The sequence below is a fragment of the Heloderma suspectum genome, chromosome 11 (assembly GCF_057233095.1).
Source record: "Heloderma suspectum isolate Gila_16-S chromosome 11, 16-S_ref, whole genome shotgun sequence".
NCBI classification, from domain to species: Eukaryota; Metazoa; Chordata; class Lepidosauria; order Squamata; family Helodermatidae; genus Heloderma; species Heloderma suspectum.
This window is the reverse complement of record NC_139468.1, coordinates 11265769-11284244: the sequence shown is the minus strand read 5'-3', so window position 1 is coordinate 11284244 and position 18476 is coordinate 11265769. Positions and strand designations below refer to the sequence as shown.

At 44.3% G+C, this 18476-nt stretch overlaps 1 protein-coding gene across 4 annotated transcripts in view; it reads left to right on the top strand.

Moving 5' to 3' along the window:
• The window catches only part of PSTPIP1 (proline-serine-threonine phosphatase interacting protein 1), a 59105-nt gene extending 40668 nt beyond the window's left edge, over positions 1 to 18437 (top strand). The window contains exons 6-15 of one of the 4 annotated variants that reach the window (XM_084816797.1): positions 3598 to 3660; positions 5852 to 5950; positions 6877 to 6922; positions 7678 to 7757; positions 8528 to 8626; positions 9711 to 9807; positions 10772 to 10859; positions 12902 to 12972; positions 14109 to 14218; positions 15736 to 18437. In XM_084816797.1, the coding sequence (XP_084672923.1) occupies positions 3598 to 3660; positions 5852 to 5950; positions 6877 to 6922; positions 7678 to 7757; positions 8528 to 8626; positions 9711 to 9807; positions 10772 to 10859; positions 12902 to 12972; positions 14109 to 14218; positions 15736 to 15867 (885 nt within the window). In that variant the 3' untranslated portion in view covers positions 15868 to 18437. Of the gene's footprint in view, positions 1 to 3597; positions 3661 to 5851; positions 5951 to 6876; positions 6923 to 7677; positions 7758 to 8527; positions 8627 to 9710; positions 9808 to 10771; positions 10860 to 12883; positions 12973 to 14108; positions 14524 to 15735 lie in introns of those variants that run through there. The other 3 variants (XM_084816795.1, XM_084816794.1, XM_084816793.1) reach the window with 3 other exon arrangements.
• Positions 18438 to 18476: the final 39 nt, after the last annotated feature.

Here is an 18476-nt window from a genome sequence, read left to right as displayed (position 1 = left end):
ATACTGTGGTTTTTATGTTTTTTATGTTTTATATTGTTTTATTGTGTGCTCTTTGGTTTTAATTTTTGTGAACTGCCCAGAGAGCTTCGGCTATTGAGCCGTCTAGAAATGAAATGAAATAATGAATAAATGAATAAATAAATTGGGAAGGCTGCGGCTTGCAACTCCAGCAAAGGAGATCGTTACCTTGTTGTGGTGCTGGAGCTTGAGCACCTCAATGATGTCATGAGCTAAACTGTGAAGGGACACCCAAGACGGGAAGGTCATGGCAGAGAGGTCAGACTAAATATGATCCCTGGGGAAGGAAACGGCAACCCACCCCAGTATTCTTGCCATGAAAACTTAATGGATCAATACAACCAGAGATATGTCGGTATACCATCGGAAGATGGGACTCCCAGGTCGGAAGATGGTCAAAATGCTACTGGGGAGGAACAGAGGATAAGTTCAACTAGCCCCAGATGTGATGACGCAGCTAGCTCCAAGCCGAAAGGACGGCTAGCAGCTGATGGTGCTGGCGGTGAATGATGAATCCGATGTTCTAAAGATCAACACACCACAGGAACCTGGAATGTAAGATCAATGAGCCAGGGCAAATTGGATGTGGTTATTGGGGAGATGTCAAGATTAAATATAGACATTTTGGGTGTCAGTGAACTGAAATGGACTGGAATGGGCCACTTCACATCAAATGACCACCAGATCTACTACTGTGGACAAGAGGACCACAGAAGAAATGGAGTAGCCTTCATAATTAATAATAAAGTGGCTAAAGCAGTGCTTGGATACAATCCAAAAAATGACAATGATCTCAATTCGAATTCAGGGTAAGCCATTTAATATCACAGTGATCCAAGATAGGATACCCTGGAGAAGATGCTGATGCTAGGGAAAGTGGAAGGCAAAAGGAAAAAGGGCTGACCAAGGGCAAGATGAATGGACGATATACTGGAGGTGACGGACTCGACCTTGGGGGAACTGGGGGTGGCGACGGCTGACAGGAAGCTCTGGCGTGGGCTGGTCCATGAAGTCACGAAGAGTCGGAAGCGACTAACCAAATAAACAACAAAATGGCTTGCAAGGTCTGGGTCCTTTTCCTGTGTGTTTTTTAATGCTTAAATGATATGCTGAGCCCTTAAACTTGCTATATGGAGTGAGTTTGGATTCAAATGAGTTTAGATTTCTTTGAATCCACCCTGCAGATTCCACAGCAGACCATCTTTTTCTAAGTTATGCAGATTCCATGGACTTGTTGACTGGTTTTTCAATTTTGTGTGGGTGGGTGGGATTTGCCCTAATTTGCATTAGCACAAGTGAGCATTAGCGCAAGTGACTAATATAACTTGCGCAAATGCGCTAATGTGCATTAGTTAATGTGAATTAGTGCAAGCAGAATGAAATCCTGGTAAAAAAAATCTGATTCTGTCAGTGAGCAGACGATGGAACGAAAGACGGCTGACAATTTTGCAAAACACAGATAGAACGGATTTAATACAACCCATCCTTCCCTAATCACAGGAGGCATCATCTAAGAACCACCATCCCACATTTCTCCAAAATGTTTGTTGATAAGATTGAAGCAGCAGCAGTAGCACCTAGAAACAGTTTTGGAGCAAAGACAGACCCTGTTAGCATTTAGTTTGGTCCTAGAGTGGCCAGTTATGACGTGCCAAAAAAGAGGACTGTGATTTGCACAAAATTTGCATGTGCTAATTTATATGTGGACATTTAGAAATAATTACCAAAATTTAAATAGAAATACAGTTTGTCTCACCATGGGCAGTAAGACTGACTGGGTGATCTGTGTGCCTGCCACTCAGTCTGCTGCCCAGGCACTAAGTGTAGATGGGCATCTTCAAGGCCTAGCTCTCCCTTCTTATGTTCAGTAGCGTAGTAGAGCCAGGACTCGGAGGGACACAGCACCGGCACTTTTTTATTAGCAGGGATGCTGATGTCATCTGCCACCCCCACCCCTCAGGCTTCCCTCTGAGCTTAGCTGCAATCCTCACAGTAGCTGGGGGGGGGGGGAATGAATTTTCCCAGCAACGGTATATTGTTCCCTGTTATAATGCAAAGTATTTTGGGGTGGCTAGGTCTGGAATGTGCAGTGAAGACCCTGTGAAGGTTTGAGGCCTACAGAAGCAAAGAGAAAAACGGTCAGGCTTAGAGGCCTGGGTTTTTTTTGTTGGGAGGGGGTATCCCTGAGAGGGCTAGTTTCATTTCCCCAGTTTGGTTTCAGTTTCATTTCCCCAGTTAAGTTTATTTCTTCAGGTCTGAAACAGTGCTTTCAGTTTTGAGGAAGGCGGGTATAAAAAGAGAGTGAGGGAGCCAAAAGAGAGTCAGGGAGACCAGAGCCTGAAGCGGGACCAGGAAGAAGCAGCCTGGAGAAATTTAAGTACAGCTAGGGTAAAGGAACTTGCATTTTGCAAATTTTATCTTCTCTTTATGCCTTCTATAGCACTATTGTATAAATACCTTTAGCTGTATTTTGCTTGCTTTATTTAACCAGTAAACAGTAAACCCAGGTGTCTGAACTGCCAATCATCCCACACCTACAGCCTAAACCCCACGTTATTGGGAAGGGGAAGTTTAAAAGAAGGAAGGTGCAACTCTTAAGGAGGCAAGAGATCCTTAATGGGTTGCTCAAGAGGGTCCAGGTCATAAGGGGAACCTTGACAGACCCATTAGCTTTAAGAAGACCTGCTTCTGCTGGAGATGAAAAGTGCTAGAACTGGTTTGTTGATATGGATCAGCATACAGCCTGGATGTTTGGACTCTCTTTGGGGTATGTGGCTATGGGGACTGTCATGATGAGGGCCTGCACCTCAAAATTTTCCACTACACCACTACTTATGATTCTTCAACTTTAAACCAGGCTTGGAATGATGGGAGTTGGAGTTCAGCACATCTGGAGGGTGCCAGGCTGGGGAAGGATGTGATATAGTATATTCTACCTGTTAAATGTATTGTTTTATACTCCCCACTTCCCTAAGAAGTGAGACTTCTGGGCCCAGCACCACTGGATGTAGTGAAGGACGGAACACTGGAATAAGTCTTACATCTGTGACATTTCTATGCAAAGCTCAAATTGACCTGAGCTCACTGCAGTCGCAGTGCAGTCGGCGATAACACAACCTTCCTAGTTTTGCTGTGCTAATTTTAACACTTGTGGAGAAAATCTGGGTCTCGACTGAGTTCTAAATGAACAGAATCCAACTTGCTAATAAATTCTATACAGCCATTTAATGCTGGAGTGTTCTCCTTTGAAGGTAGGATGTTATTGTTACCATTTTGCAGATGGAATAAATGAAGTCCAAAGACACCTGATTCGCCAAAGCCTCTAAAAATAGGGTGTGAGAGAGACTGAATGGAGATGCCCATAACTTCTCTGTTATCACTGAAGTTATGATTTGGGGTTTACTTTTACCCCCAGTGATCTAGTCCCATGGGAGCATGATATTCATTTAGAAATACCTCGGGTGGAAGAGTAGCTGTCCTTGCAAGTATGAGGCATTGTCAGACATGCTGGAAGGGCTGCTCATCTAGTTCTATCTCTAGAAGGACAAAAATAGATGCATGTCTATGTGTTTCCTGCAGTATGAGAGCACAATGGAACGGGTGCACAAGAACAAGCTCTCGATGTATAAGAAAACCATGGAGGTAAGTAATGAGTTGTTATGGTGGTGATGGTTGTGGTTGTTATTAATAACAAACCATTTATAAAGCACCTAATTTTTCTAGGCACCATACAGATCCTGAAAGATAAGACAATCTGTCCCAACAGACTCACTATCTAATAGGCATGATAGAAAAGGAAAAAGGGATGGGGAAGGTAAATGAAAGCGCGCATTGGAGCAGCTGCTCCTTTTCTGGCCAATGGTTGGGCTGAGTTGGTCTCTCCCTTGCCACATTGTTCATCCTGGATGCAGCTTCCCAGGTGGTTCAGCAAGCCTCTGGAAATGCAGGGGGTGCCACCTCCCAGCGGCCCTTGGGAGGCCACAATGGCCAGAGTGTGCCTCCCTTCAGAAAACGTATTTGACTGTGTCCTAAATAATCACCAGGGTCTTAATTCAGGCTTTTGCCCAACTAAAAGTATTAGTCAATGAATGACTAATTGCCTCCTTCCATATGTGCCTGCTTGGACCTTAAGATCATCCTCAGTGGCCCTTCTCTGTGAGCCCCTGCCAAAGGAAGTGAGGCGGGTGGCTACTAGGAGGAGGGCCTTTTCTGCTGTGGCACCCCAGTTGTGGAATGAGCTCCCTAGTGGGATTCGCCTGGCACCTACATTGTATTCCTTCCAGCATCAGGTGAAGACCTTTTTATTTTCCTGGGCATTTTAGCTTTCTAGACTTTTAGCTTTGCCGTTTTAAATCTGTATTTTAAATCTCTGCATTGCTGCTAGGTTTTAGTTTGGTTTTATTCTGGTTGTATTGTTATATTATGGTTTTAATGTTTTTATATTTTATATTGTTTTACTGTGTGCTTTTTGGTTTTAATTTTTGTGAACTGCTCAGAGAGCTTTGGCTATTGGGTGGTATAGAAATTAAGTAAGTAAGTAAATAATATGTTTTACTGTGCAATCCTATGCATGTCTAGTCTGAAAAAAAGTCCCATTGTATTCAGTGGGGCTTAGCTCCAGGAAAGTATTCATCGGATTGCAGCTTTAGTTGATTAATCAATATTAATTAATAACATCTGCATAAATGTGCAAAGGAGAAAAACCCAACTATTCTAAAGAAAGAACCAGATGAGGCTTTTATTGTGAAATTGCACTGCCTCATTCATGGAATGTTATAGGGGGTCCAGACAACCCCTCATTTTCAGGTTCAAACCCCTCCTGTGTTTTCCCTTCTTCTTCTGCCTTCTTTCTTACCAGAAAAAAACACGTTTAGGAAAAGAAGACAGAATAACTGCATGATTCCTTGATGGTTAGCGCTAGGAGTCCTCCATTTGGAAGCACCAATTGTTCCTAGATGATGCACATTTGCACTGCAGCAGGCACCAGCTTAGGAGAGGCATTCCCCCTTTATTTCTGAAACAGAAGGGCATGCCTCTTCTAAGACGGCACTTGCCACCTAGCTGGTTTCCTTTTAAAAAAATAAGGCTTGGGGTTTCCCTTTCATGGACTGTCTACTCAGCTATCCATTCAACAGCTGAAACAAATAGTGTAAACAATGCATATGGCCTGAATTAAATAAATACAGGCTCACAGTTCCTAGCACACAAAGCTCAACTTATAGGATTGGGATAAATCATGCATGCAAATTATGCCTCAAAGCTGTGAAATAGGCTACAAGTGCAATCAAGAACAAGATATCTAAGGAAAGTTGGTCCAAGACATTTTGCTGCTTGAGGCGAAAGACAAGATGGAGTGCAGCCCGCCTCCCCAGCCCCATTCCACTTCAAGAAGCCAAGCAGACTGGTAGTTGAATCTTACTCCAACTGTGGCAGCATCCTCCACTGCACCTAGCATAGGGGGCACAGGGCAGATAATACACACAGCTCTGTTCTCCAACACCTTGCCGCTACCGCTCCACACCTCCAGCGTTTGCTGCCTGAGGCAGCCGTCCCCTGCTGCCTAATGGTAGGGCTGGCCCTGGGAGGGAAACCTGGTGCACCATTTCATCTAAGACTGGCTGTGTTTTCAACTGTTCTCTGACAAAATACAGTGTACTGATCAGATCAGTAACATACTGGTTGATTAGCAATCCTAGAAGTGAATTGCCCTTCACTAGTCTGATAGGTGGAGCAAAATGTGTTTTTGCCCTCTGCTTTGGGGAGTGTCTTCCTGTCGTGCAGCCAGCTCTCTCTCCCTCCATTAGTCTGATTTACAGTATTTCTCTCCATGCAGTCAAAGAAGGCATATGAACAGAAATGCAAAGACGCTGATGATGCTGAGCAGGCCTTGGAGAGGATAAGTGCTGTGGGCAACCAGAAGCAAACAGAAAAGGTATCCTGAAATATCTGTGTGTGTGTTTTTAAGGGAGAACTGAAGTGAACTTAGAAGTTAGGCCTCCAACTAAGGCCTTGTTTTCACTGGGGTAGTCTACTTGGTTCTTGGGCTCTACCACTTAAGACTCAGATCACGTGATGGAATATTCCCCTATGAAGAAAAGATTCCTGCATGTAGAAAACTAGCATCCCAAGGAAAAGGCTAGGTTAGACCCCTTTTTTCTGTGACATGCTAGTTTTCCATGTGCAGGGAATTATTTGGTATGGAGCAGCATTCAATTATGTGTGCACTCACCTGCAGTCCAACATAGCACAGCCCAGATACAGGAATTATTTTGCAATGGTAACAACCATGAATTTAAACACAAAGGCTGCAATCCTAAACATGCTTACTAGGGAGTAAACCTCTTTGAAGACAGTGGGTTTACTTCTGAGGAAACATCCATAGGATTGTGCTGTAAGGCTGAAATCCAGCAAACTTAAGGTTCGATCCAGGATCTGCCTTCTACAAGAGAAAGAAGAATTGTCCCTCCACCCAATTTTTGGGGATCATAGGAACATTGGAAGCTGCCTTATACCGAGTCAGACCCTGGGTCCATCTAGCCCAGTACTGTCGACACTGACTGGCAGCCATGGCTCTCCAGGGTTTCAGGCAGGAGTTTTTCCAGCTCTACCTGGAGATGCTGGGGATTGAAGCGGGGACCTTCTGCCTGCAAAGCATGTGCTCTGCTACTGAGCTACGGCCCCTCCTCTTGGGGAGTAAGCCCTACTGAGGAATTAGGTTCAGTGCTATGTATGGCCTCTTTTGGAAGATCCTTGGGATTAATCAAAAGAACTTGGGCAGGCTAGCCAGTGTTTGCACAAATGAGCACCCCATTTGCTTTCTTCGTAGGGCCATGCCAATGTTCTCTCTTTATATTTCAGAGTCAGACAAAAGCAAGGCAATGCAAAGATGCTGCAAGTGAAGCAGGTACCATTTTAAATGTCAATGAAACTAATGTTTACAGATCCATGCAATATATATCCCTCCAGCCTTTCTTCTATCACGGAAGGTGGGGTTCCCTGGCAGACTCCCGTCCAAGCAGTGACCAGAGCTAGACTCGCTTAACTTCACTAAAGAGACTGCAGCATGTGCCTTCAGATCAAAGTCCTTGGTGAAAGTGTTGTGCCAAAGGATTCATTGAAAAAGCAGGGCGTGAGGAGGGAGTTAAAGGGAGAAAGATGAGCAGCTTTGCTCCCATGTGCCGGGCGGCAGTTTCAGGTCTAAGGGGCAGCAATCAAGAAAGGCAAAGTCATTTAAGAGAGCAGAAGATCTCTGTATTGCTGAGGGTGGTGGAATCGCAGGGTCAGCGTGGGTAGCTTTCAAGGCATGTCACCCAAGCCACACATTCAGAGCAGGAGAGCCAGTGTGGTATAGTGGTTAGAGTGTTGGATTGGGACTTGGGATATCTGGGTTCTAGTCGCCACTTGGCCATGATGCTCACTGGGTGACTTTGGGCCAGTCACTGACTCCCAGCCTCACCTGCCTCACTGGGTTGTGAGGATAAAATGGAGAGGAGGTGGTTCATATACGCCATCTTGGACTCCTTGGAGAAAAGGTGGGATAGAAATGTATCAAATAAATAATAAAATTCTTAAATGGAATACTCCTAATCATGAGGTAACACAGAAAGAGACTCCTATTTCAGGGGTGAACATTTCCCATTTGTGTCTTGACTTCTGCAGAAAAAGTGTACAAGCAGAACATAGAAATGCTGGATCAGGCTAGGATGACTTGGGAGCAGGAACATATTGGCACTTGTGAGGTAAGCAGTTTGCATTTTGTTTAGGCTCCTTCGCTAGGGCTGGTGATGATGCTTTGACAACCGCAGAAGTTTGATGAAATTACAGCTTGAACATCTTGAAATTTGACATCAAAATTGTTTTGACATCAATATTCTCAGGTTCATCATGTCATGTTACAAATTTCTTACACAAAGTTACTTTCACGTAGGAAATAGGACACATAGGTTGGCTATTATACATGAGCATGCTGCCAGGCTGCTTCAGAGGACAGTTCAGAAGTCTGGCCCCGAGATGGCAACCCCATGGAGGCTCTCCATCCCAATGGGGCCCACACACATAGGCCGAAATTGCCCCGATAAAATCTGAGTATTGGCCATGCAGTGGTGGCTTATGGCTTCATTTGGACAGCCCTTCTTTGCTTGGGCAACAGGGGTAGGGCCACTGTGTTGGCTCCATGCTTAGGGTTAGATTGGACCTCTGAAGAACTGTCTACACCTGTCACAGTCAGTTCCATTTCCTACATGGAAGTCATTTCTGTGAGGAAAATTGCATGGATCCTGCTTCTAGCACAGGGGTGGGCAATTTCGGGAGGCCAGTGGGCCATTTTTGCCATCCAGGTCCCCCATGGGCTGCTTCCTTCCCACAACAGTGAAAAAAATGGCATCCAGAGAGGCTGCGGGGCACCCAAGGGGTCAAAATTAGTTTGTTTGAGAAAAGCATCCATTGCTACTGATTGAACTCCCACAGCCATGGGGAAATCTGATCCCTTCCTCATCTTTCATGGACACAGGCTTTTCAACTCCAGGAATGTGATCGGATCACCATTTTACGGAATTCTCTGTGGGTCCATTGCAATCAGCTGTCCATGCAGTGTGTGAAGGATGATGAGGTAAGGGAATTATAATTAGGCCAAAGAGTAAGAGAATCCCGAAAGTTGTGAATGGAGTCAAGTATGTTCCTTGTAACCATTACAGCAACATGGTAGGAAGTATAGGGAAGAGAGCAAAGTTTTCAGCCAAGTCATGGGAAGTAATTGTTCCTCTTTATTCTGCACTAGTCAGATCTCATCTGGAGTATGATGTCCAGTTCTGGGCCATATATTAAGAAGGATACTGGGCTGTAATCAAGGGTAGGCATGGTTGGGCACCTGCTGGGAGCCCACTGACAAGAGCCCCCTGGACTTACTCACCCTCTTCACCATTGCAACCTACATGTTTATCTGCCTTTTGCTCTGGCCCAGACAATGGTGGTGGTGAGGAGGAGGAACAGTAGATGCCACTAAGCGCTCCCTGGCTCTCTGCCTGCCACGGAAGCAATGAAGAGAAAGTGGAGCAATTGCAATTGGTGGTGATGACTGTGAGAAGGTGGACTCACTGGAGAAGGGGCCAAGAGAGGGTGTCTTGCCCAAGGGCCCTCCAAAACCTGGAGCCCACACTGGAAGGAAACATATAGATGAACTGGAATGGGTTCAGAGGAAGGCAACAAAAATAGTCATGGGTATGGTAAACAAGTCCTATGATGAAAGGTTGAAGGAGGTGAGTAGGTTTAGCTTGGAGAAGAGCAGACTGATCGAGACATGATGGCACATCCAATAAACTGAAGGGCTGTCACATAAAAGAGGGCAAAGATTTTGCTGCTCCAGAGTTGCAGGACCACATCTAATGGGTGTTAAGTTGCAGAAGGGGAGATTTCTATTGAACGTTAGGAGAAACATCTTGACGGCAAGAGCAGTCCAAGAGTGGAAATATCTTATTTTTTTCTAAAGCACCTAAAGTTGCTAGGCACTTTACAAAAATCAGAAATAAAACAGGCCCTATTTTCTAATTTTTGTTCCCACTTACAATCTTGATCTCAGCAACCTTTCTGAAGGAACAAAAAAGGAACTAAGATGACTAGCAAAGTAGCTAGCATTAGTTTCTTGGAAATTTACTAACAATGGGAAAAAATGGTTCTTCCCTTTCTTGGTTTCATAGCTATATGAAGAGGTTCGACTGAGCTTGGAGAACTGCAACGTAGACTCGGATATGGATTACTTTGTTCGGAATAAGATGACAGGAACAGACCCTCCAGGTAACCAAGCACAGAGATCTTTTCTTTGTCTCTCTGATTTTTATCTCTGTACTCCAAGAGGGGCAGAAACAAGGTTGAAACCCTTGAAGTGTGACACATTGAACTTTCCCACTTACATCTGGGAAAGCAGGGACATTGAACTACAGGCCCAGGGGCCAAATCTAGCCCACCTAGCATTCCAATCTGGTGCTTCAGGGTTCTCCAGATAGCCACACCTCCTTCCCCTGGCTATGTTCCTTTCACCAGCCACTAATCGTTTGGTGGTTTCCTGGCTTTTGCACTCTTTTTTCCCATTCTAAAAGGCTGAAATGCTTCTCTGAAGGCTTACTTACCAGCAGTAACAGCTCTAAGCTAAAATATGTTGGTATTTTTGGTAATTGGCCTGGCTTTTTGCCTTTGGCCCCACCTATCTCTTGAATACACCCCCCCGCCCCAAGAGTTTCTCTGAAATGGAATTTGGCCCTCAGGCAGAAAGAGATTCAACTCCCCTGCTGTAAAGAATACAAATAGTTAGGGCTGCAATATTTGGCCAGTTTGGACAAATTCCCGGAGGAAAAGGCTATCAATGGCTACTGGTCTTGATGGTTATGTGCTACCTCCAGGACCAGAGGCAGCGAGCCTATGTGCACCAGTTATTTGGGAACATGGGTGGGAGGGTGCTGTTGTGCTCATGTTCTGTTTGTGGGTTCCTGGTTGACAGCTGGTTGGCCACTGTGTGAAAGGAATGCTGGACTAGATGGACCCTTGGTCTGATCCAGCATGGCTCTTCTTATGTTCTTAATCCATTAGATTAATTAAATATATTACAGTTGATGAAAAAGGTTCCCCAGATCATTCAGACAGCAGATTTATACATGTATATGGGATTAAAATGGGTCCATACAGATCCATGGATGGCATGTGATTCTGAACTGAGAACATTGCAATGATGTTTTCGTGTTTTTTTTACCTGTTCCCAATGCAGCTGCCATTGGCTACAAGAACTATTATGAAAGAGTAGTGCCTGCTAGACCCTGTGGCAGTCCGATCCAGACTTGTGGAATGATGAAGAGGTAAAGCAAACCTAGGATCTTGAGGAGGAGCGGGACACAGGGAGAGGCCCAAGGGAGGGTTGGTATTGCTATTTTGTGCAGGTGGGGCCAGATTTGGGGGAGGGGGGTACTTGGGCAAGATTCTTTGTGTGGGTTTGCTACTGTGACCACTGCCTATTCATTGGCCCTCTCCTGCTGGGCCCCAATCCACACCAAAGCCAAGAAGGAAAGGGCAAGGCTCCTTGGCTGCTCCTTCCCCTTGCTCTTTTTATTCCCCACAACACTTGGAGAAGGCAGGTGAACAGGGAGCAAAGGCAAGGAGAAAACGAACAGGAAAAGAACTTCACTCACCGCATGAATTATGCAATTTGCTATCACAAGATCAGGTGATGGCCACAAGTTTAGATGGCACTGAAAGGGTGGTGGACAAATAGGGGAAAGAGACTTAAGGCTATCAATGGCTACTGGTCATGATGGCTGTGGGCTATCTCTAGGATTCCCCCATGTTGCTTTTAAAGAACTACATCAGGAATGGGGAATCTCAAGCCCCAGGTCCCAATCTGGTTCTCCTGGGGTCTCAATCCAGCCTTCCGGGGTTTCCCAGAGGGTAATGCCCCCTTGCCCTGACCTCAAACCCATAGTTTCATGGTTTCATGGCTTGTGTGCAGATTTCCCCCTTCTAAAAGGTTGAAACGTCTCTCCTAAGGCTTAGTTACTGGCAGGAAGAGCTTTAAGCTAAAATATGCTGGTATTTTTTATGGTTTTGTCTCTGCCCGCCACTGGAATGTGCCCTCCAGAGCTTCTCTGAAATGGAATTCAAGGTTCAGCACCCCTAGGCTACATGAAGCCTCTGGGGGATGTTATCTAGAGATTTAGCTGAAGTGTCATTGGTATGAAGATGATACTTGATTCTCCCTCTCATTTCCACCTATTTATCCCAGGGAGTGTTTGGACTCTTGAATCAATGTCCAGTAGCAGTTTTGGGGTGGATGAAGGTGAAAAAACTTAGGCTTAATCAAGACAGATGTTCTGGGGGTGGGGTGGGGGGATCAACTGCTTTGGATGGTGGTTTACAAATGCTCTTAAGGGCACGATCCTATATATATTTAGACAGAAAAAAGTCCTACAACTTTTTGCAATGGTAACTAAATGAGTTCAGATGTTCATGAATCCAACCCACAGATTTTGCAGTGGACTGGCTTTCTCCCTGTTGGGTGGATTCTGCAGACTTGCACACCGGTTTTATAACTTTCCTGAATGTTGTGCAAAGTTTGTTGCAGAAAAATATGCAAAATAAAAAAATCTGGCCCAAAATGCACATTTTCCCCATAGGCTAAATCACGGAAATGCGCATTTGCAGGGAATGTGTGCATTTGTGCAAATGCAAACTTGCGCAAATTTGGAAACCAAAAAAATCCGATTCCATCGATGGGCAGATGATGGAACAAAAGCCACCTGACTATCCATGAAACACAGACAGAATGGATTTTACATAATCTGTACATCCCTAGTTGTGCCCTAAATTGAGCCTCAAAAAAAATTCGTTTTCCATTCTCATCAATTGGGTTTGTTGGGCTGCTGATGGGTTTCAGTTGCAATTATTTATTGGATTTTAATATTTTACTTGGCTGGATGTTTTTGTTATTACTAGTGGTTTGGGTTAATTATTACTATAAATAATAATCATCTGTATAATAAATTGATTATTGGAAGCTGCCTTGGAAAGGTTTTCCCTTAATGATGGCCTATAAATATTTTAAAATGAAATAAAATAAATTGGTGAGGGGCAACAGTGGGAGAGGCTGCTACCCTTATGTCCTGCTTGTGGGCTTCCCATAGGCACTGGGTTGATGTTGGAAGAGACAGGCCTTTGGTCTGATCCAGCAGGGGATTATGGAGGTCAGCTGTGCGTCTCCTACTAGGATGTGGGCCTTGTCCCTGAGTGCTATAGAAATGGTAATAGAAAGGAGAAAAACAAAATTAATGGGCAAGGGAATCGAGTTGGATATTGGGGAAATCTAACAGGCTCTGCAACTCATCCCCAGCTTCTTACGGTTCCGCAGGTTCTCAGGATTGCTCCATGGAAACAATCGAAATGCCACAGAAAGTATAATTCCTACAGCACCCGCAGCCGGTATGTCTTTTAACATACAAATTGTTGTTGTTGTTGTTCAGTCGTGTCCGACTCTTCGTGACCCCATGGACCATAGCACGCCAGGCCTTCCTGTCCTGCGTTGTCTCCCGGAGCGTGCTCAAGTTCATATTCATTGCATCCGTGATGCTATCTAGCCATCTCATCCTCTGCCGTCCCCTTCTCCTTTTGCTTTCAGTCTTTCCCAGCATCAGGGAACATACAAATTAGTTCTTCCTTAACTCTGAGCATCATTTTGTTCATCCATTTAAAGGGATTAAATAGTAAATGGATGGATGTTTTTCATTATCCAGAGTGCTTTGAAGTGGGAAAAGAGAAACACTATGAGGGAAGAGAAACACTGAAGCATTAGGGTCCTATGCACAATTAAAACATGGGAACGAATTAGCCCCATCAGCCTTACTCTGAAGCAATCACTTCATGACCAATTCCAGAACAGGTGCCATTGGATGGGATGGGCAAAGAATGGCCTTGGTGGGACACCCCAGTCTCTGGAAATCTTATTCAGCCGCCCCCTCTAGCTTTTGAAATTTCAGCAAGCATTTCCTGCTCATTTTCAAGCATACCTTCATTGCCATAAGGCACAGGTGGGAAACCTGTTGCTCTCCAGATGTTGTCTACAATTCCAACCATTCCTGGCCATTGGCCATGCTGGCTGGGGCTGATGGAAGTTGTAGTCTAGCAATTTTCTGGAGGGCCATAGGTATCCCTGCCAAAAGGACTAGAAACTTGATTTTAAAAAAGGAAAATAAGATTTTCAGGACACTTAATGCAATAGCATTCCCAGACCTGTTGCTAACCCCATTCACTGACAGTTATAAAAATATGTGAGTGTATCTTTGATTTTTTAAAGCAGCAGCAGCAGCAAATGAAAATGATTTCAGAGATGCAAATCCTTCCTTTGATCTGAATGCATCATGGCATTAATGTGGTATTCAAGTTAGACAGATGGATCTAATTATGGCAACCAGGCATGGAACCTTAAGAGTGCCACAGTACATTCCTTGCAGCTGTGCAGCCATGCCTGTGTGTATGTGTGGAAATAACAGATCTTTTTGCCTGAGCACTTGCACGGAATCCTTGGCCTCTCAAAGCAGTGAACCCTTTTCTTTCTGTAGTTGAAAAAGCAGATGGTGTTTATGCAGCAATTCATGTGGCTCAAGAAGAAGATGATGAAGATGAAGATGTGCCCCAGGACTACAGAGTGCTCTACGATTACACAGCTCTGGTGAATATCAAAGCCTTCTTTATATGCTGTTTCAGGGGTTGGGGACATTTTGAGTGTGGGGGCCAAATGACATCGGAGGAGCCTTGTGACTGGGGTGCAAGGCAGGAGCAGCAGCTGAGCAGGAGCAAGCAGCCAGCCAGGCTTGCCAGCCAAGCAAGGGAGTGGCCAGTCAGCCAGCTGGCCAAGCTGGTAGGGTGGGCTGACCATGGCCGCCCACCATAAAAAGCAGCAGGCCCTCCTGGCTGAGGATGAGAGCAGCCCAATTTGCCGCTCTTCCCACTCTGCCGCCTGATGAGAGTGCAACAACCTGGCTAATGGTAGGGCCAGCCCTGCCAACAGCATCTGCTCCCTGGCCCAAGGGCTGAGTGGATCCTCTACCCAGTGATTGGGCCGGGCATCAGGCCTGACTGCACACAGGATTTCCTGGTTAGGGAAGCCCTACGTGCAGTGAAGCTAAGCTAAGCTGAGCCATCCGAGTCCCCCTCACTCCTTTAATGGAAGACAGGGCTTTGCTCCATCTTCGCCCACCCTGCCTCGATCCTGCAATGGGGGAAGATGGCGGGGTGGGTGAAGCAGGTAAATGTGACTTTATTTTCAAAATTTCTGTAACTTTTAAGGTCAAGGTGCAACAAAATTCGGTGGCAGGGGCTCAGGTCACCCGCAGGGGGCTGAATTTAAAGCCTGGGGTCTATGGGTTGTGCACCCAGTCCAAAGGGAATGTAGGGTGATGTGCATGGGGCTCCCAGGAGGTCTCCTATCCAGGCACTAACCAGAGCAAGGCTTGTTTTACTTATAGAACATCTGCCTTATACCAGGTTAGACTATTTGTTCATCTTTTCTGTGTTCCCGTGACTGGCAAGAAGCCCTTCAGGGTCTCACATTAAACTAAGGTCTCTCAGTTCACTGCCATGCTGATCCGGATTCCCCAGATGGCCCTGCCTCCTTTCCCGTGCTTTTATATGGGTTTTCCCCATTCTGAAAGGTTGGAATGCCTCTCCTAAGGTTTAGTTACTTGCAGTAAGAGCTTTAAGTTACAATATGTTGGCAGGCTTTGTAATTTTGACTCCACCCTCTTTGCCTTTGGCCCTGCCTACCACTGGAATGTGTCCCCCCCACCTGTGCTTTTCTGAAATGGAATTTGGTCCATGGGCTGATAGTTTCCCCACCCCTGCTGAATGCCTTCAGACCTTTGTACACACCCTTTGTGTGAAGCTGTCCTGAGCTTGAGTGCAAACAGAGTAGCTTCTTCCCATGGATTACAGAAGCACAAACACACCAGTCCCTGCTGCCCATCTGCCTTGACTGTGACCCATAATGTCAAATGTGGCCTGCTCCAGAATGGAAGCTCCTGCTCCAATGCAGGGGATTAGATTACATTTTGGCTAGCTATCTTGGCAATATTTATAAGAAGCATGTTTCTAAGCCCATTGTGGATGTGAAAGAAAAGACTCAGCACAATAGCACATACCTCTTCGGCTAAAGTGGGATTCCATTCCTTTCAATCACTCTTTTTCCAGAATGAGGACGAACTGGATATTCGAGCAGGTGATGTCGTAACCATCATTGAAGTGGGAGAGGATGGCTGGTGGACTGCAGAACAGAATGGGCAGCAAGGATTTGTGCCAGGGTCCTACCTTGAGAAACTTTGATGAGAGGAGCACTCTTGAATGTTTATCTTTTTTTCTCTCTCCCTCAACTAGAAATGTCTTATACTGTTTTCACTCTTCATATTTCCCATCAAATGAAAGCCTTCAGTTGCACTCTGATGCCCCCCCCCCCATTTTTAAAGCAGCACAACTCCCAAATACACCTTCGTTTATGTGGTTTTGAATTTGGGCTCTGATCCTAAAAGCTTATGGTGCAAGAGATTCTTGCCAGGGTCTAGAGGCAAAGTAAACCTATAGTCATACTGATTCTAAAACTGATCAAATAAACGTTTTACAGCTGGCACTGAACCAGTTTCTACAAGGCACAGCTTAATTGCCTTAGCTTACAAAAACTGTTCTTCCCTTAATCCTGAAGGAGGATCCTCACTCAAAACATGGCGGGCTTCAATAAATCTTTTCAAGTGCACTTTTGAGATGCCTTGTCACTTTGGTCTTGTACTGGTGCTGTCCCTCTTCTTTCCCATGAATGGAACCACAACATGTAGATCAAAGTAACTCTTTCCTTTCTCTGTAATTATCTCTGGGAGATGAAGTGGAGGCATCTGTTAATCTGAGCTACATTTAGTGTCCAAATTCTCAGCTGCTGGGAACTGAAATGCACTTACAGTTGTTCCGATAAGATAACAACACTCTATCCCCACAACCACCACTTGGGATTCTAGCAGCTGGGAATTTGAATGCAAATAGCAAGAAGCAAGTAGAAGACACCCCGGATCCCCAAATCATGTGATCTGTTCTGAGTATCTTTTTTACAATATTAAAGCAAGGTCTTTGGAGAGGACTAAGGATTTCCTTTGTTGCAAAGGGATCTGTCAGTCCCATCCTATAATGCTTTGCTTTGAACACACTGGTGCCTGCAAAGAAAGGCCAGTTAACACACTGTGTTAATCATATGGTGACTGCACTTATCATTTGATAATTAGCATAAACAAAGCTCCGGTCTTCTTTGGTGAATCACAGTAGGGACCACTGCTGGTCTTATAACTTCATAGGCCAGTGTTCCAGATAGAAATTGAGGATCTACTATCTTAAAGAGAATATTGAAATACATAAGATTCAAACAAAAATTGCTTGAATTCTTATTTCACTGATGAAAACATTAAATATTGGTTGAAATGTTATATTTAAAAATTAGAATGAAGTACTTAATTGCAGCCATATCATTTAAGAGCACACCCAAAAGATTTTTTAAAAATAAAGTGATTGCAATAAAACAGAACTGTGTCATTGGCTATTAAGCCCTATCTTCTAGCAGCCTGGCTCGTATCAGTCACTGCATCTCGTATTTCTTCTAGCAAGCCTAGAAGCCTGGATCTTCTATAGCAAAGTCAGAGGAACAGATGGCCCTTGAAGATGTTTGGGGGTTTCCCCAAGATATACAGTAGAAATAATGCGGTATCAACAAGACATTAGTTCATTTTTGCAAGTGATATTTTATAAATCCATGGAGATTTAAACACATGAATGGGATTTCATGGCATTTTTTGCCACCAGTTCAGAAGGGAAGCACTCTCTGCTTTCTGCCATCAGGCAGGGGGTGTAGGGCCACTGGGAGGCTGCAGAAGTAGAGGGAAAGAGTGTTCTCGCTCCATCCATTGGATTAAGGAACAAGAGCTATTCAAGCAAGAACCAAGGGAACATCAGCTTGGCCCAAAGTGCATTTAAATTCTTGCTTACACTTCACCACCTTTTTCTGGCCTTGAAAAACTGGCCTCCTTCCTTTTTCTTTACCCTCCACTCCCCTTTCCTTGTGTGTCTTGTCATTTGAGCCTGATGGCAGGGCCTGTCTCTTATTGATGTGAGCTGTTTTAGGAGACAATTGTTTAAAAGGCAAGATAACATGCAGTAAATAGTAAATTACTTGGGATCTACTAGTTAACATTTGTGAGGCATAGACACTTGTAGTTTGTGACAGTGTTACGTCCATAAACGATTGAAACTGGAAAATGTATAGCCTTGGCACCAATCAGAATTTGCAAGATTGCCACTTTAAAAACAAAACACCCAAGCTCTAGATATTTTAAACCATCTACTCTTTAGGGTCATATTAGTTATTGTATGGACATTAATTTAAAGCACTTATAACTTAAGTTGAAACTTCTCTCTCTAGTATCTTGCTAAGCCATTGTGTTGTAACATTTGCAATGAACCTGTAAGACTTTAATCGTAATTTTTTTCTGCTACCTCTTCATTTTCTTAAATTTATCCCACCAAAAATAAGAGAATTTAAGTGAACATTTTGAACTTAAGACAAAAAAAATGGTAAATACTCTAAATACCATTTGCACACAGAATCATGTCAAAACTACTAATTAAAAACACGAATGAAAAAATGAAGACTTTTTTTTTCTTTAAAGGTGACTATGCCCATATCTTCAAACATCCATGCAACTCATGAAATGAAACAAAGACTGAGGTTCAGGTTCAAATTCTCAACCATATAGCTTATTGGGTGACCTTGGGCCAACCACCATGTCAACCTAACCTACTTCACACAGGTGTTGCAAGGATAAGATGTGGGAAAGAGAAGAATCATGTATGCCACTCTTTTTCCTTGAAGGGTAAAATATAAATGTAGTAAATAAATATGT